This window comes from Petromyzon marinus, chromosome 57 (genome assembly GCF_048934315.1).
Source record: "Petromyzon marinus isolate PM22_M1 ecotype Great Lakes invasive population chromosome 57, UKy_Petmar_22M1.pri1.0, whole genome shotgun sequence".
In the NCBI taxonomy this organism is placed as follows: Eukaryota; Metazoa; Chordata; class Hyperoartia; order Petromyzontiformes; family Petromyzontidae; genus Petromyzon; species Petromyzon marinus.
In genome coordinates, this window is record NC_133723.1 from 2,550,324 (window position 1) to 2,577,267 (window position 26,944).

The 26,944-nt window shown below is 57.1% G+C and overlaps 2 protein-coding genes across 8 annotated transcripts in view; both read left to right on the forward strand.

Annotated features, from left to right (window-relative positions):
• Nucleotides 1-11,409, forward strand: part of LOC142905683 (uncharacterized) — a 25,599-nt gene extending 14,190 nt beyond the window's left edge. The window contains exons 2-6 of the mRNA XM_076052593.1: nucleotides 1,314-1,879; nucleotides 7,793-8,023; nucleotides 9,533-9,938; nucleotides 10,315-10,485; nucleotides 11,357-11,409. Of these exons, the coding sequence (XP_075908708.1) occupies nucleotides 7,793-8,023; nucleotides 9,533-9,938; nucleotides 10,315-10,485; nucleotides 11,357-11,409 (861 nt within the window). The 5' untranslated portion in view covers nucleotides 1,314-1,879. The remainder of the gene's footprint in view (nucleotides 1-1,313; nucleotides 1,880-7,792; nucleotides 8,024-9,532; nucleotides 9,939-10,314; nucleotides 10,486-11,356) is intronic.
• On the forward strand, nucleotides 11,135-26,944 carry LOC116954917 (cyclic AMP-responsive element-binding protein 3-like protein 3). Of its 7 annotated transcripts, XR_012929703.1 has the most exons (8): nucleotides 11,135-11,766; nucleotides 14,665-14,771; nucleotides 17,900-17,968; nucleotides 18,855-18,939; nucleotides 23,558-23,651; nucleotides 23,963-25,270; nucleotides 25,384-25,442; nucleotides 25,760-26,944. XR_012929703.1 is itself a non-coding variant. In XM_076052638.1 (6 exons), the coding sequence occupies exons 1-6, from the start codon at nucleotides 11,683-11,685 to the stop codon at nucleotides 24,430-24,432; spliced, it is 909 nt and encodes a 302-aa protein (XP_075908753.1). In that variant the 5' UTR covers nucleotides 11,135-11,682; the 3' UTR covers nucleotides 24,433-26,944. The 7 variants fall into 7 exon arrangements, 1 of the variants encoding a protein (XP_075908753.1); XR_012929701.1 differs by having other exon boundaries at nucleotides 23,963-25,656; XR_012929699.1 differs by having other exon boundaries at nucleotides 23,963-25,633; nucleotides 25,684-26,944.

Here is a 26,944-nt window from a genome sequence, read left to right on the forward strand (position 1 = left end):
CTCTCTCTCTATCTTTCTCTTATCATCATTACGGTGGCTAGGAGATGTTAACTACCTCACCTGGTATACAGGAGGTCGTGGATTGGATCCTGAACCTGACGCCTGTACCGTTTATTTGTAGTTTGCGGTCTCTCTCTCTCCCCGTGGTCACGTGGATTTTTCCTCCCGGTCCTCCGGTTTTTTCCCTCCACATTTAGAATGAACATCACGCGCTTAGAGAATTTGACTACTGCTATACATGTCCACGTGATGATAAGCCACATTGTTGAGCCATCATTTGTGGCCAGGTCGCTTCTGTAAAAAGAGCTGCACAATTCCGCGGGGCTATACCTGCTAAAATAAAATAAAAATCGTAATATAGTATCCATAATATAGGGGTTTGTTTGAAAGATTTTAGAGACATAAACAGAGGCACGTTCACACAATACTGGCTATCGCCTGACGAGGCTGGTGGTTGTTGTTGTTGTAATCGCCAGCGGAACGTCACGGTCCTCCAATGGTAAATGTCGTGGCTTTACTCTCCGACACAACCGGTGTGCTGAAGTCGTAACGAATCGGCACCTTTTGTTTACGCGACAAACTCCTCACTAACTGGCGGTGTTGGGTTTAACGACACATATTTTCTGGTCCAACACCAATGGAGACTAGGCTCTAAGAAAAGCTGTCTCGGGTGTGGACCAATCAAATTCAAGGACAGTACATATCATTATCAGAGTTGTCTTTTTTGTTTGCATTGTGTTGTGGTTATTGCAAACATGATGCCTTGAATAAAGGTGTCAGTTTTTGTGCCAGTTAAAAGGGTAAAACCTATTCCTATATCCCACACATTTATATTTACGTGATCTAACCCTCCCCCCCACCCCCCACCCCCATGTTATGGATATTGGTTGCGAAAGCACCACCAGGTGTTACAATGGTAGCATGGCCAGGGTAGAATCCGCGTGCCATGCCTCGTTGTCCAGTGACCCATAGGCCACCACGGACCATCTGGCCCTGGCAGCCGTGCGTGCTGGCAACCCTCGCCTGGGACACACCGGGGGCCTCACCGTCAGCAGCAGCACGTGCCACCGCCTTGATCCACCGCTGGCCACATCACCAGCAGCTGGTGGTCAGATGCAAGGGGGGCGGGTTGTGGGTGGCTCAGAGGCCACGCCCACCCTGGCAATGATTGACAGGAGCTGCGCCAGTGAGTGACGACGACACGCGTGTTGAGTTGGAACCTCTGGGTCCAAAGGTGAAACAACTCCCCCCCTCCCCTCTGACCCCCCCCTCTGACCCCCCCCCCCCGCCCATGACCACTGAGCCCCCGACAGCACCTGCAGGGCACCAGCTCCGTCTGTCCCCCTTCGCCCCAGGTGCGAGCAGCGAGCGAACGCCGCACGCCGGGGGAGCCGGGTGAGGCGAGCACCGAGTGGTGAGGCCAGGGCAGTCCCTCGGGTGGCGAGGAGCCCAGCGGCGGCTCCTGCTCCGGCTCCTGCTCCGGCTCCTGCTCCTGCTCCGGCTCCTGCTCCAGCTCCTGCTCCGGCTCCTGCTCCTGCTCCGGCTCCTGCTCCGGCTCCTGCTCCTGCTCCGGCTCCTGCTCCGGCTCCTGCTCCTGCTCCGGCTCCTGCTCCGGCTCCTGCTCCTGCTCCGGCTCCTGCTCCGGCTCCTGCTCCGGCTCCTGCTCCTGCTCCAGCTCCTGCTCCTGCTCCGGCTCCGGCTCCTGCTCCAGCTCCTGCTCCTGCTCCACGTCCTCCTCCACCCGGCACGGCGGCTCCCACCGGGGCGAGGCGCCGCGAGTCCCCAAGTCGCCGCCGCTGTCTCCATCCTCGGCGCTCGAGGGGTCAGAGTCCACGTGCGCCTCGCTCAGCCCCACACATCGACAACAACAACCACCACGGTAGGGCGCGCCTGTGTCCCCGTTGTCTCCACGTTGTCTCCCTCCGTGTCCCCGTGGTCTCCCTCCGTGTCCTCGTTGTCTCCCTCGGTGTCCCCGTTGTCTCCCTCGGTGTCCCTGTTGTCTCCACGTTGTCTCCACGTTGTGTCCCACGGTGTCTCCATTGTCTCCACGTTGTCTCCCACGGTGTCTCCGTTGTCTCCCTCCGTGTCCCCGTTGTCTCCCTCCGTGTCTCCGTTGTCTCCCTCCGTGTCCCCGTTGTCTCCCTCGGTGTCCCTGTTGTCTCCACGTCTCCACGTTGTCTCCCACGGTGTCTCCGTTGTTTCCCTCCGCGTCTCCGTTGTCTCCCACGGTGTCCTCGTTGTCTACCATGGTGTCCCCGTTGTCTCCCTCACTGTCTCCCTCCGTGTCTCCGTTGTCTCCCACGGTGTCTCCGTTGTCTCCCTCCGTGTCCCCGTTGTCTCCCTCCGTGTCCCCGTTGTCTCGCTCCGTGTCCCCGTTGTCTCCCTCCCTTTCTCCGTCCGTGTCTCTGTTGTCTCCCAAAGTGTCTCTGTTGTCTCCCTCGGTGTCTCCGTGGTCTCCCTCAGTGTCTCCGTTTGGTGGTGGTTGAGGTGGTGGTGGTTGTTGAGGTGGTGGTTGAGGTGGTGGTGGTTGAGGTGGTGGTTGAGGTGGTGGTTGAGATGGTGGTGGTTGAGGTGGTGGTGGTTGAGATGATGGTGGTTGAGGTGGTGGTGGTTGAGGTGGTGGTTGTTGTTGAGGTGGTGGTTGAGGTGGTGGTGGTTGAGGTGGAGGTGGTTGAGGTGGTGGTGGTTGTTGAGGTGGTGGTTGAGGTGGTGGTGGTTGAGGTGGTGGTGGTTGAGGTGGTGTGACTAATTAGCTAGTTTGGTTGTGATTAAGGTTGTGGTTACAGGTGGTTTTGGTTGAGCCAGATGTTGTTGTGATTGCGTTTGGTAATTCACCACGGTAACTGATTTAATCCCATGCTAACCCCAATTACCCCATCGTTACGCCCTTGTTAACCACATGCTTATTCCTTGTTAGCACAGGTTAACCCCATGCTTACCCCCATTGTAACCGAATGATTACCACACGGTTACCCGACGTTTACCCAATTGGTTACCACCCGTTACCTCACGGTAATGCCTCGCCACGTGTCACTTCGCTTCCAAGTTCACTACGAACCGGGAGCCAGGTCGAGGCGACTTCCAAGACCTGTTTACAGAGTTCACCCCCGCGCGTGTAAAGAGTCTCCGAGTGCCCGGGGAGTGGTGGCGCAGTGGTTAGCAGCACTGCGCTTCGAGCCCAGCGACCCGAGTTCCATTCCCGCTTACGGCCAACATCAGCGACTAATATCTGAAACTGGTTCTGGGCCTCCTCCTCTCGGGAAACCCGGCGCGGTGCGTAAACATCCCCACCGGGGAGACAAAGGCGGCCGCGCGTGGTGCTGGCCACCCACCCCCTCGTGTGCCGTGCCGGCCTTCATAGGTTCTGCTAATCGCTAACAGCACTTGCTCAAACAGTGCTAAGGCTATACGGAGGATCTTTGTTTTGTGTGTGTGTCTGAGTGTGTGCCTTGAGTGTGTGATGGGGGGGCTGTTGCCGGCCTGTAACCGCTGTAGTTGCGGCTGCCCGTGGGTAACCCTGTGGTGGTGGTTGTGGTGGTTGCTGGTGGTAGGTGCCGCTGTGGTGGTGGTGGTGGTTGCCGGCGGTAGGTGCCGCTGTGGTTGTGGTGGTGGTTGCTGGTGGTAGGTGCCGCTGTGGTGGTGGTGGTTGCCGGCGGTAGGTGCCGCTGTGGTGGTGGTTGCTGGTGGTAGGTGCCGCTGTGGTGGTGGTGGTGGTTGCTGGTGGTAGGTGCCGCTGTGGTGGTGGTTGCTGGTGGTAGGTGCCGCTGTGGTGGTGGTGGTTGCCGGCGGTAGGTGCCGCTGTGGTGGTGGTTGCTGGTGGTAGGTGCCGCTGTGGTGATGGTGGTGGTAGTAGGTGCCGCTGTGGTGGTGGTGGTAGGTGCCGCTGTGGTGGTGGTTGCTGGTGGTTGCTGGTGGTAGGTGCCGCTGTGGTGGTGGTAGGTGCCGCTGTGGTTGTGGCTGCCCTGTGGTTGTGGCTGCTCTGTGGTGGTGGTTGCTGGTGGTAGGTGCCACTGTGGTTGTGGCTGCCCTGTGGTGGTGGTTGCTGGTGGTAGGTGCCGCTGTGGTTGTGGCTGGCCTGTGGTGGTGGTGATTGCTGGTGGTAGGTGCCGCTGTGGTTGTGGCTGGCCTGTGGTGGTGGTTGCTGGTGGTAGGTGCCGCTGTGGTTGTGGCTGACCTGTGGTGGTGGTGGTTGCTGGTGGTAGGTGCCGCTGTGGTTGTGGCTGGCCTGTGGTGGTGGTTGCTGGTGGTAGGTGCCGCTGTGGTTGTGGCTGGCCTGTGGTGGTGGTTGCTGGTGGTAGGTGCCGCTGTGGTTGTGGCTGGCCTGTGGTGGTGGTGGTTGCTGGTGGTAGGTGCCGCTGTGGTTGTGGCTGCCCTGTGGTGGTGGTGGTGGTTGCTGGTGGTAGGTGCTGCTGTGGCCGTCACCAACAGCCTCCACGTTGGCCAACGGGGCCTCTGAACGGGCGCTAGGGGCTGGTGACCCCTCCAAACTTTCAATAAAAATGACCACAAACCACGGAGACAATCACACGTTGAGCTTGTGACTAGGGGCTTGTACGACGTCTCCTGGCTAGGGCACTGAAGCCCCCCCCCTCGCCCCCCCCTCGCCCCCCCTTAGGATTCTTCCCCCTGCCCCCCGCCCCCCGCCCCTCCGCTGTTGACATTTACCCACAAATAACCCCCATGCACCCACCCCCCCCATACCCTAGAACTAACGCACAAAGAGACCCCCCCCCCCCCTACAGCCAGACCCCACGAATGAGATTGCCCGGATTGAGGGGGTACATGGTCCCCTGTTTATCCAGAGCCCCGCGGGATACACACGAGGCTGGGTAGAAGAGACGGGGGACCCCTGGTTTATGGGGAACCCCTGTGTGGGAGTAAAAGGGTCAGGGACCCCCTTTAGTCAGACCTCCCCCCCCCCCCCACCGTGTTGGAGAGATAGGGGAAGAGGGGATAGGCTCCCTGGTTTATGGGATTCCTGTGTCAGACAGGATTTGTGATTTATGGGGGGGTCCCCTGTGTGAGACACGGGGTCCCTGGTGTTTTGGGGGGGCTGTGTGAGCCACACGGGGTCCCTGGTGTTTGGGGGATCCCCTGTGTGAGACACACGGGGTCCCTGGTGTTTGGGGGGCCCCCTGTGTGAGACATACGGAGTCCTGGTGTTTGGGGGGCCCCTGTGTGAGACACACGGAGTCCTGGTGTTTGGGGGGCCCCTGTGTGAGACACACGGAGTCCTGGTGTTTGGGGGGCCCCCTGTGTGATACACGGGGTACCTGGTGTTTTGGTGGGGGCCTGTGTGAGACACACGAGGTCCCTGGTGTTTGGGGGTCTCCTGTGTGAGACACACGGGGTCCCTGATGTTTGGGGGGGCTGTGTGAGCCATACGGGGTCCCTGATGTTTGGGGGGCCCCTGTGTGAGCCACACGGGGTCCCTGGTGTTTGGGGGGGGGCTGTGTGAGCCACACGGGGTCCCTGATGTTTGGGGGGTCCCCTGTGTGATACACGGGGTCCCTGGCGTTTTGGGGGGGGGGGCTGTGTGAGCCACACGGGGTCCCTGGTGTTTGGGGGGGGTCCCCTGTGTGAGCCACACGGGGTCCCTGATGTTTTGGGGGGGGGCTGTGTGAGCCACACGGGGTCCTTGGTGTTTGGGGGGCCCCTGTGTGAGCCACACGGGGTCCCTGATGTTTTGGGGGGGGGCTGTGTGAGCCACACGGGGTCCTTGGTGTTTGGGGGGCCCCTGTGTGAGCCACACGGGGTCCCTGATGTTTTGGGGGGGGGGGGGCTGTGTGAGCCACACGGGGTCCTGGTGTTTCAGGGCTCCCCGTGTGGTGTAGGGGGGCGGGGGAGTGGTGGGGGGGGTATGGGCCCACGTCAGTTTCTATTTGCTGAAGGGACTCAATCTCGGCCGCCGGGAGCACGAGGTGAGAGGTCGCCAGTTGAGATCTCACTGAGCACACGCACGCACGCACTAACACGCACACACACGCACGCACTAACACGCACACACACAGGTACACACGGGGGGAGTTTACACAACAGGGGACATCGTAAACCTCCCCCCCCCCCCCCCAGACATAGGCAGAGGTCGTCATTGTTGTTGTTGTTACGACTCCGAACCAGACCGCCGACAATCACGCGAGCAGTGGAGGAACCGACAGGCAGTGAGCAGCACCACAGCAAAGGCAACAACCGCACACGGCACAGACCCAGAGGGCACTAAACATGAAGGCCCCCCACCCCCCCCCCCCCCCCCTCGTATGGGCTCGACAGAATGTTGGGACGAGTGCTGTTAGCGAGTTGCACCTTTTGAAAGGTCGGCACGGCACACAGGGGGGGGGGGGGGGTGGCCAGCACCGCGCTCGACCGCCTTTGTCTCCCCAGTGGCGATGTCTTTTACACACTGCACCAGTAAACCCCGCACACAAACACACACACACAAACAACAACAACACACACACAAACACAACAGACGTACAGCATAACACACGCGCCACACGTCACAGCATCATCATCCACCCACACGCAGCCCGGGGCCCGAAACAACCAAGGGGCATCGACCAGAAAAGGCCTCCCGCCTTGCCCCCTACTGCCTCCCGCCTTGCCCCCTACTGCCCCTCGCCTTGCCCCGTATTGCCTCCCGCCTTGCCCCCTACTGCCCCTCGCCTTGCCCCCTACTGCCCCTCGCCTTGCCCCGTACTGCCTCCCGCCTTGCCCCGTGTCCTAAATAAATAACAAATAGGGAGAGCCACAGACGAGTTTTTGGTTGTTCAAGGCAACCAAGACACCAGCCCACAAACAATTTCCCAAGCTCTGCGGTCCTATATTGTGATGCTTGGACAACTCGACGAATTAATAAACGATTTTGTGCATGGCCTTGCCCTGCCCCCCCCCCTTACACACACACCCTGTAGGGTCGCAGGGACCCGACTCTGTGCTGTTGACTCAGCGCGAGCGAGCGCTGTGGGTTTTATTGGGGGTGTAAACGCGGACCCGTGTCCCCTCCCGAGTCCCCGTGTCCCCTCCCGAGTCCCCTTTATCTCAGGGTCCCCGCTGAGATTGGGACCCCTCCTTCCCCATCGTAAGAGACCCAACCCCCCCCACCCCTCCCCCCCCACATCGCTCCCAGGGTGAGGGAGTGAGTTGTGTTAGGGACACGGCCACAAATGACAGCCCAAACTGAGTGGCTTATCACGTGTAAATCTGCAGAAGCCAAACGCTCTAAAACGCGTGATGCTCATTCGAAATGCGGTGGGGGAAAACCGGAGGTCCCAGATAAAAAAAAATCCACACGGCAAGAGACACGCAGACTCCAAATATACCGCAGGCGGCAGCGTCGAGTTCGAACCCACGACCTCTTGTGTACCAGGCGAGGGAGTGAACATCTCCTCGCCACCGCGGCGTTAGAGTTGGGTTCAGGGTTAGGGTTGGGTTGAGGAACACACTCACAAGAGACAACTAAAGAGGAGATGCAGCGGCAGAGTGTTTGGGGGGGGGGGGGGGTGGCAGGGAAGGAGACTTTAATCCAGCAGCGGACTGAGAATGGGCGAGAGCGGTGGCGGCGAGCTACACGACGGTGCTGCTGATGATGATGACGATGGGATGGTGACTGATGACGGTATTGATTGAGATCACGGCGCCGATGACGGAGTTGATTGCGATGGCCCCGATGTGGATAACGACGTCGCGGCTCGCGATGCTCGTGGACACGAAACTGCGTCGCCGATGGTGCCGATGATGCGGATGGAGGCGACGCCGCTGACGCCGGTGTCGTGGCTCCGCGCGCGCTCTGTAGATGTCCGAGTCGGAGTTCGAGGTGGGGGACGAGCTTCTGGACCTTCTGCTGGAGCGTCCGTGCCCAGCGGTGGGGCCCATGGGCGGCCCGCTGGGAGGCCCGAGAGCTGCCCAGATGGGGGCCCCGTGCGCCCCTCGGTCGTCGGCCTTCTTCCCCGGGCCGCTGGGCGGCCTGCTGACGCAGCAGGGCAAGGCGAGCGAGTCCGAGCCGTGGGGCCTGGAGGATGTCCTGGTAGGGTCCCTCCACGCGGCTCCGCCACGCGGGGGTGAAGGCGGCAAAAGTCCTGGCTTAGCCAGGGCGGTCCTGGCGGGTTCATAATGGCCATCCCTGTGTCCATCTCCCCCGCCCACCAACCCCCTCCCCACCAACCCCCTCCCCACCAACCCCCTCCCCACTAACCCGCCCCCCCCACCAACCCCCCCCCCACCTACCCCCCACCAATCCACCCCACCAAACCCCCGACTTTGCCGGAAGCTTTTTTTATGAATCGAGACTTTGCCGGCAGTTTGAGAAGTTTTTGTCTTCGCGCTCGACTCATGATGCAGGCAGAGAGGTCGGTGCTACCTGAGCAGTGGGCGGGGTTTCACAGGAAGGAGTGGGCGGGACTTGTGAGCAGTGGGTGGGACTTGTGAGCAGTGGGTGGGGTTTCACAGGAAGGAGTGGGTGGGACTTGTGAGCAGTGGGTGGGACTTGTGAGCAGTGGGCGGGGTTTCACAGGAAGGAGTGGGTGGGACTTGTGAGCAGTGGGTGAGACTTGTGAGCAGTGCGTGGGACTTGTGAGCAGTGCGTGGGACTTGTGAGCAGTGCGTGGGACTTGTGAGCAGTGGGTGGGACTTGTGAGCAGTGGGCGGGACTTGTAAGCAGTGCGTGGGACTTGTGAGCAGTGCGTGGGACTTGTGAGCAGTGGGTGTGACTTGTGAGCAGTGGGTGGGACTTGTGAGCAGTGGGTGGGACTTGTGAGCAGTGGGCGGGACTTGTGAGCAGTGCGTGGGACTTGTGAGCAGTGGGCGGGACTTGTGAGCAGTGCGTGGGACTTGTGAGCAGTGGGCGGGACTTGTGAGCAGTGGGCGGGACTTGTGAGCAGTGGGTGGGACTTGTGAGCAGTGGGTGGGACTTGTGAGCAGTGGGCGGGACTTGTGAGCAGTGGGCGGGACTTGTGAGCAGTGGGGCCAACGTCAAGATAAAGGTGGAGGAGGCCACGCTTGTGTGTGCGAGGGAGTGGGCCGGGTTCGTGAATTGACTGGGCGGGGCCATGTCAATGATGTGGGCAGGGCCGACACAGTTGGAGGGAGGGGCTGCAAGCTCACCATCTGTTCTGGTTGAGCCTCCTGGATATTTGGTGAACTTTACCCATTGGGGTGTGGCCACGTGTGGGACACGCGTGGGACACAGGCCATCGTGGGACGTAGACCACGAGTGTTGCCTCCACCGCTCCCCTGCGATGCTGCACGACCGGAGGTTCTTCAGGCGTAGGCCTCTGCGGGACAGCTGTGGTCTGCGCGGAGGGCCCTTGGGAGAGGCCCGCCGTGCCGTGACCCGCCGAGAGACGTGACGGCTGTCCGAGACGCGGGTAGATACAGATCGGAGATATAGCGAGAGTTCCTGGAGACGAGGACGTACAGACGAGTGGTCGGTACGCGGAGCTCCGGGAGCCCCGCCGTGCCGCGCGCGCTTGCGCCCACCGCCGTGGCTTACCCGCCGCTCCCGCACCGTGTCGCCCGCCGCCGCTGCCGCGCGCAGGCCCTGACAGAGGACGCGCAGGACGACCTCCTGCAGAGCTTCGTGATGGACGACGCCGCGCTGCAGATGCTGCGCGCGCCCGGCACCCCGTTCCGCTCGCCCTCCTCGCTCTGCTCTTCCACCCCGTTCCCCTCGCCCGCCTCGCTCTCCTCGCCGCCGTCGCCCGTTCCGCTCGCGTCGCCCTCGGCCAGCGACAGCGGCGTCTCGGAGGGGGGCGGCCCCACGAGCCCGTACGCGGGCGTGCGGGGAGCCGCGTCCCACGCGGGGCCGTGCGCGGCGAGGCCCTGGGCCTCCTTCCCCCCGGAGGCCCCCAGCCCCGGCGGCTCCAGCTCCGGAGGAGGCTCCGGCGGCGGCTCCGGCGGGAGCCGCTCGCTCTCGAGCTCGGACGACGTGGCCATCGATTTCGGTGAGAGCGACGACGCTCGGGAATCCTTACCGGAGTCTCGGGGGGCAGTGGCGGCGCGGCGATGCCTCTCGAGGCTGGGTTCGATTCCCGTGTTCTCTCTCCCCCTGTGGTTCTGCCTGGCTAGTCCTCCCGGGGTTCTCCACTTGCAAATCGCTCAATTGGGATCGCACGGCGGCAGCAGCAGCATCACCACCCAACGTCACCGCCACGCGCCCCTCACCCTCACCCACCCCTCACCCCTCACCCACCCCTCACCCTCACCCGCCCCTCACCCACCCCTCACCCACCCCTTACCCTCACCTACCCCTCACCCTCACCCACCCCTCACCTACCCCTCACCCTCACCTACCCCTCACCCACCCCTCACCCACCCCAGACGGCTGGGACGAGCCGGGCATGGTGGCGGCCCCCAGCGTGGTGCGTGCCCTCCCGGCCCTCACCGCCGCCCTGCGCTCCTCGCGCCAGCTGCTGCACCGACTCACGGGCGCCGGCCACAGCGAGCACGACGTGGTACACCAGCGGGGCGGGGGAGGGGGTGGTGCAGGGGGTAGAGAGAGAGAGAGAGGGGTAGGGAGAGAGGGGGTAGAGAGAGGGGGTAGAGAGAGAGGGGGGTAGAGAGAGAGAGGGGGGGTAGAGAGAGAGAGGGGGTAGAGAGAGAGAGGGGGTAGAGAGAGAGGGGGTAGAGAGAGGGGGGTAGAGAGAGGGGGTAGAGAGGGGTAGAGAGAGAGGGGGTAGAGAGAGAGGGGGGTAGAGAGAGAGGGGGTAGAGAGAGAGGGGGGGGGGGGTAGAGAGAGAGAGGGGGTAGGAGAGAGAGAGGGGGTAGAGAGAGAGGGGGTAGAGAGAGAGAGGGGGTAGAGAGAGAGGGGGGGGGTAGAGAGAGAGAGGGGGGTAGAGAGAGAGGGGGTAGAGACAGAGGGGGTAGAGAGAGAGAGGGGGTAGAGAGAGAGGGGGGTAGAGAGAGAGAGGGGGTAGAGAGAGAGGGGGGTAGAGAGAGAGAGAGAGGTGTAGAGAGAGAGGGGGGTAGAGAGAGAGGGGGGTAGAGAGAGAAGGGGGTTAGAGAGAGAGGGGGTAGAGAGAGAGAGGGGGTAGAGAGAGAGGGAAGGGGTAAGGAGAGCAGAGCGTGAAATCTGTTGTGAAATCTCTCATTTAAAAGGGGGGGGGGGGGGTTACATAAGGCAAAGCATTAAAATAATGACGACCGAAGCAAAGTGCCGACTACACCGAGCATCTTCTTGTTTCCTCTGATCGTAAAAAAAATAAAATCGTAATGTCGCGGTTGGCGGCGGCCTGACTTTGATGATTCCCGCTCACGGCCACCAAAACCGGTGAGGATTATCTGAACCGGTCTTGGGCCTCCCCTAGGTCAACTCGGCCTCAAATGAGTACCTGGCGCGGTGTGTAGTAAATATCGGCATTAGGGAGACCCACTCATAGGTGCGACGTGCCGGACTTCGTCGGTGCTACTGGCTAACGGCGCCCGCCCCCAACGGCCTGTTAGGGCTACACGGGGGACCTTTGTCTCTGTTACGCGTGTGTTCGTGTGTGTGTGTTCGTGTGTGTGTGTTCGTGTGTGTGTGTTCGTGTTCGTGCATGCTGCACGTTGCGTGTGTTCGTGTGAGTGTGTTCGTGCGTGTGTGTTCGTGCGTGTGTTCGTGTGTGTGTGTGTTCGTGTGTGTGTGTTCGTGTGTGTGTGTTTCGTGCGTGTGTGTTCGTGTGTGTGTGTGTTCGTGCGTGCAGCAGACCCATGGAGGTGGCGCTCACGGACGAGGAGCGCAAGCTGCTGATGCAGGAGGGGATGCCGATGCCCGCGCACCTGCCTCTCACCAAGGTGAGCACGACCCCCTCGACCCCGACCCCCTCGACCCCCACGACCCCCTCGGCCCCCTTGACCTTGCGCCCCCTCCCACCGCGAGCTTCGCCCCCGGTTCCCATCATCCACCAGGGACACTGTGAGCTGACACACTCGCGCAGCGTGTACGTGCGCACTCGCAGTACAAAGACACAGATTCCCCCCCCCCGTGTCACCTGTAGCAGGCTCTTGGGGGCAAGTGCTCTTACCGAGCGCCTCTAAAGGCCGGCGCGGCACACGACCGGGTGTGGTGGCCAGCACCACGCCAGGGTGGATGTTTTAGACACCGCAACAGGTACTCGTGTTAAGGCCGAGTCGACCTAGGGGAGGTCCCAAGACCGGTTCAGGCGTTCGCTGTGGTTGTGAGCGGACATGGGACTCGGGCCTTTGCCGGGTTCGTAGCGCGGCACGCTGATCGCTGCTCCGACAGTTCCGCGTGAGACAGGGCACGAGAGACGTAACGCACTTGTACGCAGTGCCGGGATTAAGCTAGTGCGGGGCCTGCAGCATGTGATGTTACAGTGAGGGAAAAAAGTATTTGATCCCCTGCTGATTTTGTACGTTTGCTCACTGACAAAGAAATGATCAGTCTATAATTTTAATGGTAGGTTTATTTGAACAGTGAGAGACAGAATAACAACAACAAAATCCAGAAAAACGCATGTAAAACATTTTATAAATTCATTTGCATTTTAATGAGGGAAATAAGTATTTGACCCCCTCTCAATCACAAAGATTTCTGGCTCCCAGGTGTCTTTTATACAGGTAACAAGCTGAGATTAGGAGCACACTCTTAAAGGGAGTGCTTCCAATCTCAGCTTGTTACGTGTATAAAAGACACCTGTCCACAGAAGCAATCAATCAGATTCCAAACTCTCCACCATGGCCAAGACCAAAGAGCTCTCCAAGGATGTCAGGGACAAGATTGTAGACCTACACAAGGCTGGAATGGGCTACAAGACCATTGCCAAGCAGCTTGGTGAGAAGGTGACAACAGTTGGTGCGATTATTCGCAAATGGAAGAAACACAAAAGAACTGTCAATCTCCCTTGGCCTGGGGCTCCATGCAAGATCTCACCTCGTGGAGTTGCAATGATCATGAGAACGGTGAGGAATCAGCCCAGAACTACACGAGAGGATCTTGTCAATGATCTCAAGGCAGCTGGGACCATAGTCACCAAGAAAACAATTGGTAACACACTACTGAAATCCTGCAGCGCCCGCAAGGTCCCCCTGCTCAAGAAAGCACATATACATGCCTGTCTGAAGTTTGCCATTGAACATCTGAATGATTCAGAGGACAACTGGGTGAAAGTGTTGTGGTCAGATGAGACCAAAATAGAGCTCTTTGGCATCAACTCAACTCGCCGTGTTTGGAGGAGAAGGAATGCTGCCTATGACTCCAAGAACACCATCTCCACCGTCAAACATGGAGGTGGAAACATTATGCTTTGGGGGTGTTTTTCTGCTAAGGGGACAGGACAACTTCACCGCATCAAAGGGACGATGGACGGGGCCATGTACCGTCAAATTTTGGGTGAGAACCTCCTTCCCTCTGCCAGGGCATTGAAAATGGGTCGTGGATGGGTATTCCAGCATGACAATGACCCAAAACACACGGCCATGGCAACAAAGGAGTGGCTCAAGAAGAAGCACATTAAGGTTCTGGAGTGGCCTAGCCAGTCTCCAGATCTTAATCCCATAGAAAATCTGTGGAGAGAGTTGAAGGTTCGAGTTGCCAAACGTCAGGCTCGAAACCTTAATGACTTGGAGAAGATCTGCAAAGAGGAGTGGGACAAAATCCCTCCTGAGATGTGTGCAAACCTGGTGGCCAACTACAAGAAACGTCTGACCTCTGTGATTGCCAACAAGGGTTTTGCCACCAAGTACTAAGTCATGTTTTGCAGAGGGGTCAAATACTTATTTCCCTCATTAAAATGCAAATACATTTATAATATTTTTGACATGCGTTTTTCTGGATTTTGTTGTTGTTATTCTGTCTCTCACTGTTCAAATAAACCTACCATTAAAATTATAGACTGATCATTTCTTTGTCAGTGGGCAAACGTACAAAATCAGCAGGGGATCAAATACTTTTTTCCCTCACTGTATAAAGAGGCCTTAAATAAATAAAATAACACGTAAATTTTTAAACACAAATTTGTAACTTGCACAGTAAAGTAATTGCATTTTTTCACTTGCTAAACAGCCAGAGAATACGACAAATCGCTCACCTTAAACACCCGGTCGTTCGTAAAAGTTGAAGGCGGTATATTACTATAGTGATAGAGCAAGTGCAGAATCACTGAACCGCGAATTGAAAGCTTGAAAGCGTTTAGCGCGGGGCCCTTGAAAGCGCGGGGCCCGTAGCTACTACACGTGTAGCTACTTTCGCGACCACTGCTTGTACGTTGAACTTCATTCGCACCGCGCTAATCGGAGGTGCGGGGGGAAGGACAGCAAACTAAACACAACAAAAAGCAGTTCCAAAGAAATGAGTTTGTCAATCTAGACGATGATTTAAAAGTGTACAGCTCCAGCGCCTTCCTGACTCCGGGAAGGGAAGAGCGTTCCAGACGGCCGCAGAAGCGCACCTGAAAGCGCCGCGCGAGGCGGCGACCGCCGCCTTTGTTCGATGGCCCAGCAGCCGGAAGCCGCCGCTCCCCGTGAGGCCGAGCAGAGTGGCACGCGCGATGGGTTTATTCTCCGTGGCGGGATCGGCGGCGAGGCATTGTCGTTCGCTTGTGGCGAGCACTCTGCGCGTAACGAGTGCGGGCCTTGGTTCTGACCGCCGGGCACACCACATCAAGTATCCCTCTCGCTATGCCTGCGGCTGCCGCGCCCCCCCTCCCCCCTCTCACCCACGGCGTACCGCAGGTGGAGGAGCGGGTGCTGAAGCGCGTGCGGCGCAAGATCCGGAACAAACAGTCGGCACAGGAGAGCAGGCGGCGCAAGAAGGAGTACGTGGACGGCCTCGAGAGCAGGTGACGGGGGGGCAGCGGGGGGCAGCAGGGTGGGGGGCAGCGGGGAGTGGGGCATGGGGGGGGGCATGGGCAGCGTGCCCATGCCCCCCCCCCCCCCAGAGAGTGAGAGGGCCATGCCCCCAGGGAGACAGGCCGTGGCTTTGTGACGGAGCCCCCAGGCTGGACGGTGAGGGGGCCGTGCCCTTGGGAAAGAGACCACAGAGTTCGGGTCATGAGCACGAGAGGGGCGTGTCCGTGACGGGGGGGGGGGGGGGCTGACACGCGCGCACGTGTGTGTGTACGTGTGTGTGTACGTGTGTGTGTACGTGTGTGTTAGTGTGTGTGTACGTTATGTATGCTGATGATTTGGTAATAGCTGCTCATTCAGAGGAGGAGTTGGAGACGCTGCTGCTGAGACTGGAGCGTGCCACTAAGAGATGGGGCCTTACCATCAGCCCCACCAAAACTAAGCACATGCCTGGGTATTTTGTACCATCGGACACTCCACCCCCACAACTCCCAATCAGTGATGGGGCAGTTGTGGAGAGAGTGGAGAGTTTCCCATACCTGGGCAGTGTGCTTATGACTGGCTCCAGTTTAACTGCAGAGGTCTCACTCCGAATCAGTCGAGCGGCAATATCTTTTCATCGGTTGCGTAACGCTGTGTGGAAGCTACCTGGTCTGTCGCTCCGCACGAAGCTTCAGGTCTTCTCGGCCACAGTCATTCCCTCCCTTCTCTACGCTTGCGAAACGTGGACCCCCCTAATGGAACATCTTCGCCGGTTAGAAACATTTAGGCTGGCCTGCCTACGATCCATCCTGGGTTTAACCAGACTGGATTGTGTGAGGAGCTCACAAATCCTTGAAAGATCTGGGCAAGGTCCCATCGGTGAGCTCCTCCGGCGGGGAAGGCTGCGATGGCTGGGTCATGTAGCCCGCATGCCCAGCCACCGCATGCCGAAACAGCTTTTGTTCGGCTGGATTGAGGGGGCTAAGCAGGCGCGGCACGGGCTAGAGAAGAGATGGAGTGATGTGGTACAGGAGGACGTGGAGCTGAGTGGACTTGCCGATGACTGGTACCAGCGGTGTCAAGAACGGCCTCTGTGGAGGAGGCTCGTGAAGGACGCTACTGGGCAGTTGGAGGTAGTCGCCCTCCAACAACAACGGAGGGCGGAGGAGCGACGCTCAGAACAACGAGCGGAGCGCCGGGTGGCTAAAGCACAGCAGGTTGGCACAGTAGTGGGCACAGGTGGTGCATCAGCCAGTCATCTCAGTCAGTCGACCCGTGGCACCTGGGTCTGCCCCGTGACCTGCCAGCGGGCGTTTGACACTTCACGTGGCCTCAGGGTGCACATAGCCTGGCACAAGCGTCGTGGTGACGTCACCGCCACTTAGTGGTGAATGGCGGTTGTTGTTGTACGTGTGTGTGTACGTGTGTGTGTACGTGTGTGGGCATCTTTATACGTGTGTATGCTGTACGTGACAAACCCTACTAATTGGCTGTGTCGGGTGGTGGCGGGTTTAACGACACATTTACATTTACGCGATCTAACCCAAGAAAAACCTCTGGTGTATGCTGTACGTGTGTGTATGGTGTGCGTGTATGCTGTACGTGTGTGTGTATGCTGTACGTGTGTGTATGCTGTATGCTGTATGTGTGTGTATGCTATACGTGTGTGTGTATGCTGTATGTGTGTGTATGCTGTGTGTGTGTATGCTGTGTGTGTGTATGCTGTATGTGTGTATGCTGTGTGTGTGTGTATGCTGTATGTGTGTGTGTGTGTATGCTGTGTGTGTGTGTATGCTGTGTGTGTGCTGTGTATGTGTGTATGCTGTATGTGTGTGTGCATGCTGTGTGTGTATGTGTGTGTGTATGCTGTATGCTGTGTGTATGTGTGTGTGTATGCTGTATGTGTATGCTGTATGTGTGTGTATGCTGTGTGTATGCTGTTTGTGTGTGTACGTGTATGTATGCTGTGTATATGCTGTATGTGTGTGTATGTGTGTGTATGCTGTGTGTATGCTGTGTGTGTATGTGTGTATGCTGTGTGTATGCTGTATGTGTGTGTATGTGTGTGTATGCTGTGTATATGCTGTATGTGTGTGTGTGTAGGCTGTGTATGTGTGTGTGCATGCTGTGTGTGTGTATGTGTGTGTGTGTGTATGCTGTGTGTGTGTATGTGTGTGTGTGTATGCTGTATGCTATGTGTATGTGTATGCTGTATGCTGTGTGTATGTGTGTGTATGCTGTATGTGTATGCTGTATGTGTGTGTATGCTGTGTGTATGCTGTATGTGTGTGTACGTGTGTGTATGCTGTGTATATGCTGTATGTGTGTGTATGCTGTGTGTATGCTGTGTGTGTATGTGTGTGTATGCTGTGTGTATGCTGTGTGTGTATGTGTGTGTATGCTGTGTGTATGCTGTGTGTGTATGTGTGTGTATGCTGTGTCTATGCTGTGTGTGTATGTGTGTGTATGCTGTGTATATGCTGTATGTGTGTGTAGCTGTGTGTATGCTGTATGTGTGTGTATGTGTGTGTATGCTGTGTGTATGCTGTATGTGTGTGTATGTGTGTGTATGCTGTGTATATGCTGTATGTGTGTGTATGTGTGTGTATGCTATGTGTGTATGTGTGTGTATGCTGTGTGTATGCTGTGTATGTGTGTGTATGCTGTGTATATGCTGTATGTGTGTATGTGTGTGTATGCTGTGTATATGCTGTATGTGTGTGTGTATGCTGTGTATATGCTGTATGTGTGTATGTGTGTGTATGCTGTGTATATGCTGTATGTGTGTGTGTATGTGTGTGTATGCTGTGTATATGCTGTATGTGTATGTGTGTATGTGTGTATGCTGTGTATATGCTGTATGTGTGTGTGTATGTGTATGTGTGTATGCTGTGTATATGCTGTATGTGTGTGTGTATGTGTGTATGCTGTGTATATGCTGTATGTGTGTGTGTATGTGTGTATGCTGTGTATATGCTGTATGTGTGTGTGTATGTGTATGCTGTGTATATGCTGCATGTGTGTGTATGCTGTGTGTGTATGCTGTGTATATGCTGTATGTGTGTTTATGCTGTGTGTGTATGCTGTGTATATGCTGTATGTGTGTGTGTATGCTGTGTATGTGTGTGCACTTGTGCAGGGTGTCTACATGCACCGTTCACAACCATGAGCTCCAGCGGAAGATGCAGCAGCTGGAGAAGCAGAATCTGTGAGTTGCACCAGGGCAGCAGCAGGGCAGCACCAGGGCAGCACCAGGGTAGCAGCAGCAGGGCAGCAGCAGGGCAGCAGCAGCAGGGCAGCACCAGGGCAGAAGCTCCAGTGCAGCAGCAGCAGCAGGGCAGCAGCACCAGGACAGGACGAGGGCAGCAGCACCAGTGCAGCACCAGTGCAGCAGCAGCAGGGCAGCAGCAGCAGCAGGGCAGCAGCAGCAGGGCAGCAGCAGCAGGGCAGCAGCAGCAGGGCAGCAGCAGCAGGGCAGCAGCAGCAGGGCAGCACCAGGGCAGAAGCTCCAGTGCAGCAGCAGCAGCAGCAGGGCAGCAGCAGCAGCAGCAGGGCAGCAGCAGCAGCAGGGCAGCAGCACCAGGGCAGCAGCACCAGGGCAGCACCAGGGCAGAAGCTCCAGTGCAGCAGCAGCAGCAGGGCAGCAGCACCACCAGGGCAGCAGCAGCAGCAGCAGCAGGGCAGCCGATGTGGCCAGAGTGAAGCCAAACCCCTGCACACCAGGGACGCGCTCAGAATTCGTCAGAGGAAAAGCGTCCGTTACGGAGAGCGATTCGCGCTTGGGTGTTCGTGTGTACAATGCCAATGGGTGTGCTGCGTCGGGTGGAGGAGGGCGTACGACACGCACTGCATTCCACGTGCGCGATCCCACCCAAAGAAATACATAGCCGGCGCATCGTACCATCGATCGCTAAACCCCACGTGTTAAACGCATGTGACTGCATGTGTACGCGCATACGCACGCACGTGTACACTCGCGCACACACACAAGTGTATATGCACGCACGTGTACACGCTTGCACGCACGTGTACGCGCACGCACGTGTACGCGCACGCACGCGCGCACGAGCACGTGTGGTGTGCGTCTTTCCCAGGTCCCTGTTGACGCAGCTGAGGCATCTGCAGTCCCTAATGAAGCAAGGCTCGGCCAAGGCAGCGCAGACTGGCACCTGCGTCATGGTGGGTTCACACGCACGGACAAAGATCCCCCGCGTAGCCTTGACAGACTGTTGGGGCAAGTGCTGTCAACGAGCGGCACCTATGAAGGCCGGTACTTTGGCACACGAGGGGGTGGCTGGGCAGCACCACGCCCGGCCGCCTTTGTCTCCCTAGTGGCGATGTTTACACACCACACCGGGTACTGTTTTGAGGCTGAGTCGACCTAGGGGAGGCCCACAAGCGGTTCAGATAATCGTCACCGATGTTGGTCGTGAGCGGGAGTTGGACTCGGGTCGCTGGGTTCTTAGCGCAGCGTAGCGCTAACCGCTACACTTCCATAATAGAATTGTTTTGGGTTAGATCGCGTAAATATATAAACGTGTAGTTAAACCTGCCACCACCTGACACAGCTGATTAGTAATTTTGTCACGTAAACAGAACGTGCCAATTCGTTACTAGTACCGCACTAACCGGTGTGTTGGAGAGCCAAGCCACAACATTTACAATCTGAGTACGACGTTTCGCCAGTAATTACAACCAGCTTCATCAGGCGATAGCCAGATTTGTGGACAAGTCCACCTGTTTCGTTCCTTATATACACACGCCATGCCACACACTCACTATGCCACAACAACAACAACCGCCATTCGCCACTAAGTGGCGGTGACGTCACCACGACGCTTGTGCCAGGCCATGTACACCTTGAGGCCACGTGAAGTGTCGAACGCCCACTGGCAGGAGGTCACAGGGTAGACCCAGGTGCCACGGGTCGACTGACTGAGATGACTGACTGTGCCAACCTGCTGTGCTTTAGCCACCCGGCGCTCCCGTTGTTGTGAGCGTCGCTCCTCCACCCTCCGTTGTTGTTGGAGGGCGACCGCCTCCAATTGCTCAGTAGCGTCCTTCACGAGCCTCCTCCACAGAGGCCGATCTTGACACCGCTGGTATCAGTCATCGGCAAGTCCACTCAGCTCCACGTCTTCCTGTACCACATCACTCCATCTCTTCTCTAGACCGTGCTGCGTCAATTTAGCCCCCTCCATCCAGCCGAACAAAAGCTGTTTAGGCCTGCGGTGACTGGGCATGCGGGCTACATGACCCAGCCAATGCAGCCTTGCCTGCCGGAGGAGCTCACCGATGGGACTTTGTCCAGTGAGCTCCTCACACAATCCAGCCTGGTTTATCCCAGGATGGATTGTAGGAAGGCCAGCCTAAATGTTTATAACCGGCGAAGATGTTCCATTATGGGGGTCCACGTTTCGCAAGCGTAGAGAAGGGTGGGAATGACCGTGGCCGAGAAGACCTGAAGCTCAGGTATGGGAAACTCTCCACTCTCTCCACAACTGCCCCATCACGAATTGGGAGTTGTGGGAGGTGGAGTGTCCGATGGCACAAAATACCCAGGCAGGTGCTTAGTTTTGGTGGGGCTGATGGTAAGGCCCCACCTCTTAGTGGCACGCTCCAGGTTCAGCAGCAGCGCCTGCAACTCCTCCTCTGAGTGAGCGACAGTTACCAGATCATCGGCATACATAATGTGGTTGACCAATAGGGAGCCATCCCTGGACCGCACCCGGGCATCGATCAGCCTCCCATTGTATCTGTACAAGATGGAAATTCCTCCGGTACATCCATCAAAGGCTTCACGAATTACGTGGTCGAAAAAGATGTTAAATAATGTGGGAGCCAGAGGACATCCCTGTTGCACCCCAAGGTGAACAGGGAATGGCTCCGACTCCCAGACACGTAGTTTTACCCGGGCCCGCTCACCATCATGCAGGTTCAGTTCAGTTCAGTTTATTTTGGTGTAGCCCTGTGAGCCATTCGGCTCTTGAATCGGGTGCAACCACAACAAACAAAAAAACTAAAACACGAACAAGAAAAACATCTTAAAGTGACTATGTGACTGTGCAAACAGAAAATCCATGGAAAAAAACAGCAAAAATATTCCTGAAAAAAGCACTGTACACCAACACTGTGCAAAAAATCCCAGTGGGATGCAAGTCAAACAACAACAACAACCACAAAAACTTAGATTAAGGCCATCAGTCTAACTCCGTACTACAACAAAACAAACGTCCTTAATGATTGTGAGCAGAGGGTCAGGGACTCCGAAAGCACAAAGAATAACCTTGAGCTCAGGTCTACTGATGGTATCATAGGCCTTGACCAGGTCAATAAAGCAGATTTGTTGGACTTGTTGGAATTCCCTACACCTCTGCTGTAGCAGACGGACAGAAAATATGGCATCAGTGCAGGACCGCCCTTTCCTGAAACTGCATTGGGGCTCCGCAAGGCTTTCCTCAGCGTGGCTGGCAAGGCGATGTTAAATAATCCTTGCCCAGGACCTTTCCCGGCACACTGAGGAGTGAGATGCCCCTGTAGTTGTTACAGTCTGTGTGGTCCCCCTTCTTTAAGAGGGGGACCACCAGGGCATCCTTCCAATCCTGCGGAACCCGTCCAGTGGTCCAGACTGTTGTTATGATGTCATGTAGGGCAGTCTGTGCACAAATGCCACCCTCCCTCAGCGTGCCTTTCCTGGTCTCAGACTCTGGATTGCCTTTAGTACTTCCTCAACAGATGGCACCTCAGCCAGCCACTCACAGGGGGTGACTTCCTCTTCCAATATTTGAGGCACCGCAGCATCAGCAGGGTCATCCCCACGTTGTCCCACGATTTTTTCCATGCCGAGGGATTTCCCCTCCCCCAGGACTTCACAGAAATGCTCAGCAAATCTGCAAACCTGTTCCTGGGGGTCGAGATTGGATCACCGTTTTTTCCCCTAATGATGGTAATAGGTGTGGCGCTGCAGGTTACTTTTTTGATGGAGTTATATAGTGATTTGTGATCGCGGGCCATTGAGGCAGACTCCATCTCCTCAGCAACCCGCGACCACCACCCATCCTTGCAGCGTCTCACGGCTCTCCAAACCTACGAGTGAAGGCTGCGGTAAGCCTCCTCATTCTCTGACGTGGGATGCTGTAGACGATGAGAGTGGGCTTGTCGCTTTTTCTCAGCCAGCCTGAACTCCTCCTCTGTCAGCCAGGGTCTCTGGGGAGGTCTGGACCATGTACCCGAAGCAGCCATTGCAGCTGCATGAGCCACAGTCCTAAACCTCGCCCATTTCCCCTCGACAGCTGGAGGAGTGGGGGACGATGCCAACCCCAGCCTCAAGCGATGATTAAATTCTCGCTTGCAACTTTTATCAGCTAGCTGAGACGAGGTCACGTTGGGTTTGAATGGGGTCCTGGGTGTACACCCACCATCGGAGTGGAAAAATGGCAGGCGCATCTTACAGATGACAAGTCGATGGTTAGTGGTCAGATCAGCTCCACGGTAGGTCCTGGTGTCAAGGACATGGGCCCGCATCTGCTTTTTCGTCACTACGTAGTCCAGCAGATGTTCTTGCTTGGACCCGGCATGCATCCATGATGTTGCGTGGATGCGCCGATGCCGGAACAGCGTGTTGGTAATTACAAGCCCATGAGCTGCACAAAAATCTAGCAGTCTCCTACCATTGTTTTTGAGCTGATCTGGCCCATGCCTTCCAATCACTTCAGATCAAGTGCCAGTATCATGACCAACTAGGGCATTGAAGTCACCCAACAGGATGACTCTATCCCGAGGGGCCACTTTAGCCAGCACCTGTGATAGGAGGTCATAGAAGCCATTTTACTTATCGGCCTTGCCTGCATCCCTCCACGGATGTTCGTCTTCGGTGGGGGCATGAGTAACCACGACCACCATTCCTCGCCTCTGGTTGATGGGAAAGCGAGCCCAAAGTAGTGTAAGGCTTACCGCTTCCCACACCTCACCGCCACGCTCCCACACCGCCTTCATTCCTTTGTTCAAAAGAAGAGCCACTCTCTGTTTATTGGTAGTCTCCTGCCCCGAGTAGAGGACTGTCCACCCGCATGGTGGCAGGAGCCAGAGCCGGTCCACCGGACCTCCTGAATACCACAGAGATCCTGGCGGTACCGGTCCAGCTCCCGACAGAGGAGTGGCAGCCTCTCCTCCACAGTGAGCGTTCGAACGTTCCACGTGGCCACCCTTAGTGTTTTTTGTTTCTGGAGGAGCCCCGAGGATAAAGATTAAGTCTCCTGGCTCCGCTAAATGGGGTTTGGCCAGGAGACGTCATAGTTGCCTGTCCCCCCGGGGCCTCCGGCACAAGCTTATTAATTAGATATTTTAGACGTGGTTTTGTGGTAATTAATTGAAGGTGGAGGGGTTACCAGCCTCTCGCACCCGTCCAGAGCCCCCATTTGGCTGCTGCGGTGGTTATAAACACTATGAGGGGAATGGTCAATCTAAATTAGATCCTCCCCCCACGGTTCTGCCAACCACAGCGTTGCCATCACGACCACCGCCATGACCCCTACCACGACCCCTGCCATGACCCCTGCCACGACCCCCGCCATGACCCCCACAATGACCGCTGCACGACCCCTACCACGATCCCTGCCACGACCCCCGCCACGACCCCTGCCATGACCCCTGCCACGGCCCCTGCCATGACCCCTACCACGACCCCCGCCACGACCCTTGCGACGACCCCCGCCACGACCCCTACCACGGCCCCCCGCCACGACTCGCCGCCATGACCCCACGTTGCGCTGCCGCCCACGTTGTGCCGCCCGCGCAGGTGTTCCTGCTGTCGTTCGCCCTCATCCTCTACCCCAGCTGCGGCCCCTCCTCTCCTGCCACCTCCGCGCCCGCCACCTACCGCCCACAAGGAGGTAAAGACGGCCACGCGAGGTTTGGGCGGCGCGGTGGTCGCACTCGCCCCTCACGGCAGGAAGAGGCTGGGGGTTCGAATCTCCGACTACGGCGCCTCTCTGCGTGGAGTTTGCGTGCTCTCCGCGTGCTCTACAGAGTGAGCGAGTGTGCGGAGTTTGTATGTCCCCTCCCTGTTCTGCATGGGCTTCCTCTGGGATTTCGTCCCATGGCAAAAAAAAAACAGGGAACCCAGAGTCAACCCATGCACCTCCTCTTCCTCCTCCCTCCCGCCTCCTCCTTGCTCCTCCTACCGTCTCCTCCCACCTCTCAGTGCTGTCCAGGTCACTGATGGACGCCGACGCGGCCAGAGTCGTCGCCCCCACGGACGACCCCTATGGGGCCTCCCCAGGGCCTCCCATCCCGCCCATCGCCCTGGCCGCTCCCAGCTGCCCGGCCCAGCCCGAGGCCGCGATCGGAGTCGCGGCGGAGGCCGCGATCGGAGTCGCGGCGGAGGCCGCGATCGGAGTCGCGGCATCCGAGAAGGTCCCTGGCCCAGTGGCCTCTGGCCCCAGGAGGAGACTCGACCAGATCCAGCGCAAGGAGAGAGAGGAGGAGGAGATGAGCAGGAGGCACGGGGCCCCCGGAGGCACGGGGCCCAGGAACCGGACGGCGCCGGGCGCTGCTGGGGGACACGGGGAGCGCGGGCGTCCCTACCCGGGGCCCAGACTGGGGCCCAAGTCGGGGTCCCTCCTGGGAGGCCGTGGGCGGCCCCCGCTGCACGTGACGGCCGGGGAGATGTAGGGAGACGGGAGTGGAGGCCACTAGAGATCGGCCGATGACGACTACGACGACGACGATGATGATGGTGATGATGGTGATGTTTGTATTCCATAGTGCATTTTATAGTAGTGCGTGTACAGGCGTTGAGTCGATCAACTGCTGGATGAGGGCCCACCCCAAGCCGTTATTTGACCGTCCGCCATCCCGCGAGGGAGCGGCAGGTTGGTGTTGAAGGCGGGGAGCGTAGAATGTGAGAACGTACGAGTACAGCACAACAACTGGTTCTGCTGCACTACCTTTCGTTGTGCCGACTGCACATAACCCTGCAGCCGCAGCAACAACAGCAACAACAGCAACCCATAGCAACTCTGCATTTGTCATGGTTGCCCATTCATCCAAGCACTATTCAGGTTCCATTCCTGGTCATTTGTTCACGAGATTTTCTATTAGCCGTAGTGAGTGTCGTGTGTGGGTAGCGGTAGCTAGTGTGTGTGTCGTGTGTGTGTGGGTAGCGGTAGGTAGTGTGTGTCATGTGTGTGTGGGTAGTGGTAGGTTGTGTGTGTGTGTGGGTAGCGGTAGGTAGTGTGTGTGTGGGTAGCGGTAGGTAGTGTGTGTCGTGTGTGTGTGGGTAGTGGTAGGTAGTGTGTGTGTGGGTAGCGGTAGGTAGTGTGTGTGTCGTGTGTGTGTGTGTGTAGCGGTAGGTAGTGTGTGTCGTGTGTGTGTGTGGGTAGTGGTAGGTAGTGTGTGTCGTGTGTGTGTAGCGGTAGGTAGTGTGTGTGTGTGGGTAGCGGTAGGTAGTGTGTGTGTGTGTGGGTAGTGGTAGGTAGTGTGTGTCGTGTGTGTGTGTGGGTAGTGGTAGGTAGTGTGTGTCGTGTGTGTGTGTGTCGTGTGTGTGTGTAGCGGTAGGTAGTGTGTGTGTCGTGTGTGTGGGTAGCGGTAGGTAGTGTGTGTCGTGTGTGTGTGTAGTGGTAGGTAGTGTGTGTCGTGTGTGTGTGTGGGTAGTGGTAGGTAGTGTGTGTGGGTAGTGGTAGGTAGTGTGTGTGTGGGTAGCGGTAGGTAGTGTGTGTGTCGTGTGTGTGTGTGGGTAGCGGTAGGTAGTGTGTGTGTGTGTGGGTAGCGGTAGGTAGTGTGTGTGTCGTGTGTGTGTGTGGGTAGCGGTAGGTAGTGTGTGTGTGTAGCGGTAGGTAGTGTGTGTGTCGTGTGTGTGTGTGGGTAGCGGTAGGTAGTGTGTGTGGGTAATGGTAGGTAGTGTGTGTGTGTGGGTAGCGGTAGGTAGTGTGTGTGGGTAGCGGTAGGTAGTGTGTGTGGGTAGCGGTAGGTAGTGTAGTGTGTGTGTGGGTAGTGGTAGGTAGTGTGTGTGTCGTGTGTGTGGGTAGTGGTAGGTAGTGTGTGTCGTGTGTGTGGGTAGTGGTAGGTAGTGTGTATCGTGTGTGTGTGTGGGTAGTGGTAGGTAGTGTGTGTCGTGTGTGTGTGTGGGTAGCGGTAGTGTAGCGCTTCGAATCCGGCGAACCCGAGATCGATTCCCGCTCACGGCCAACACCAGTGACGATTATTTAAATCGGTTCTGGGCCTCACCTAGGTTGACTCAGCCTCAAATGGGTACCTGGTTCGATGTGTAAACATCGTTACTAGGGAGACAAAGACGGCCGAGGATTGTGCTGGTCACCCACCCCCTCGTGTGCCGTACGGGCCTGCTTAGGTTGTCGCTCATAGCACTTGCCCCCACAGCCTGTTAAGGCTCAGCGGGGGATGCAGTAAGTCCCCGTGTTGCGGAAGACTTACGGCAATCCGACTTCACGGAAATGCTTTCATGAATAATGTTTTAAAAAAAATTCGACATGCGGAAATCCTCGCGTTAGTTACGTAAGCGCAAGCAGTACAGAGCGGCGAGGTTGTGGATGAATGCCGCGAAGCGAGGCGTAAAGGGCCGTCCATAAATGACGTCACGCACCTAGGGGGCGGGGGGGGGTTCAGACATTTGTGACGATGTGTGACGAGGGAGGGGGGGGTGTTTGAGAAATGTGACGTCACATCAAAATGCGCAACTTTAAATAAATATAGAATTGTTATAGCAACACTAATTGTTATAACAACACTCCAACATCAGAGTGCAGCGCCACATTAAATACGCACTACAATGACAATAGTTTAAAGCGATTTCAAGCATGTTTTATTTTCAAAATGGAAATATGGTTTTGGGGGGGATGGGGAAGCAGAGCTTTGTGACGTCATATTTGAGGGGGGGGGTCAAAAATCGTCCAAAAATCGAGTGACGTCATTTATGGACGGCCCGAAGGCGGCTGCCCACCTTGTGCTTTGCTCCATCAACACCGAGCGAGCTTCACGAGGATTCAGGGAATTGTCATTTTTTTTTGTAGCGTTAAGTAATTATTTTCCTTTTGTAGCATTACGTAAATCAGTTTTCTATGCTTGGAGCTAGCAATAGAACCGCTCGAATTCTTCATGTTAAGTTTATTTCACGAGTTATTTGCTGTATGTACTTTATTTAAAACACAATTACACTTCAATTGCT

Bases quoted from the DNA above. Each gene is read 5' to 3' on its own strand.
- LOC116954917 (XM_076052638.1), top strand. From the start codon at position 11,683: ATGGAGGTGGCGCTCACGGACGAGGAGCGCAAGCTGCTGATGCAGGAG. The intron at 18,940-23,557 runs GTGGGTTCACAC...CCGCCCGCGCAG, and splicing joins AGACTGGCACCTGCGTCATG to GTGTTCCTGCTGTCGTTCGC. The intron at 23,652-23,962 runs GTAAAGACGGCC...CCCACCTCTCAG, and splicing joins CACCTACCGCCCACAAGGAG to TGCTGTCCAGGTCACTGATG.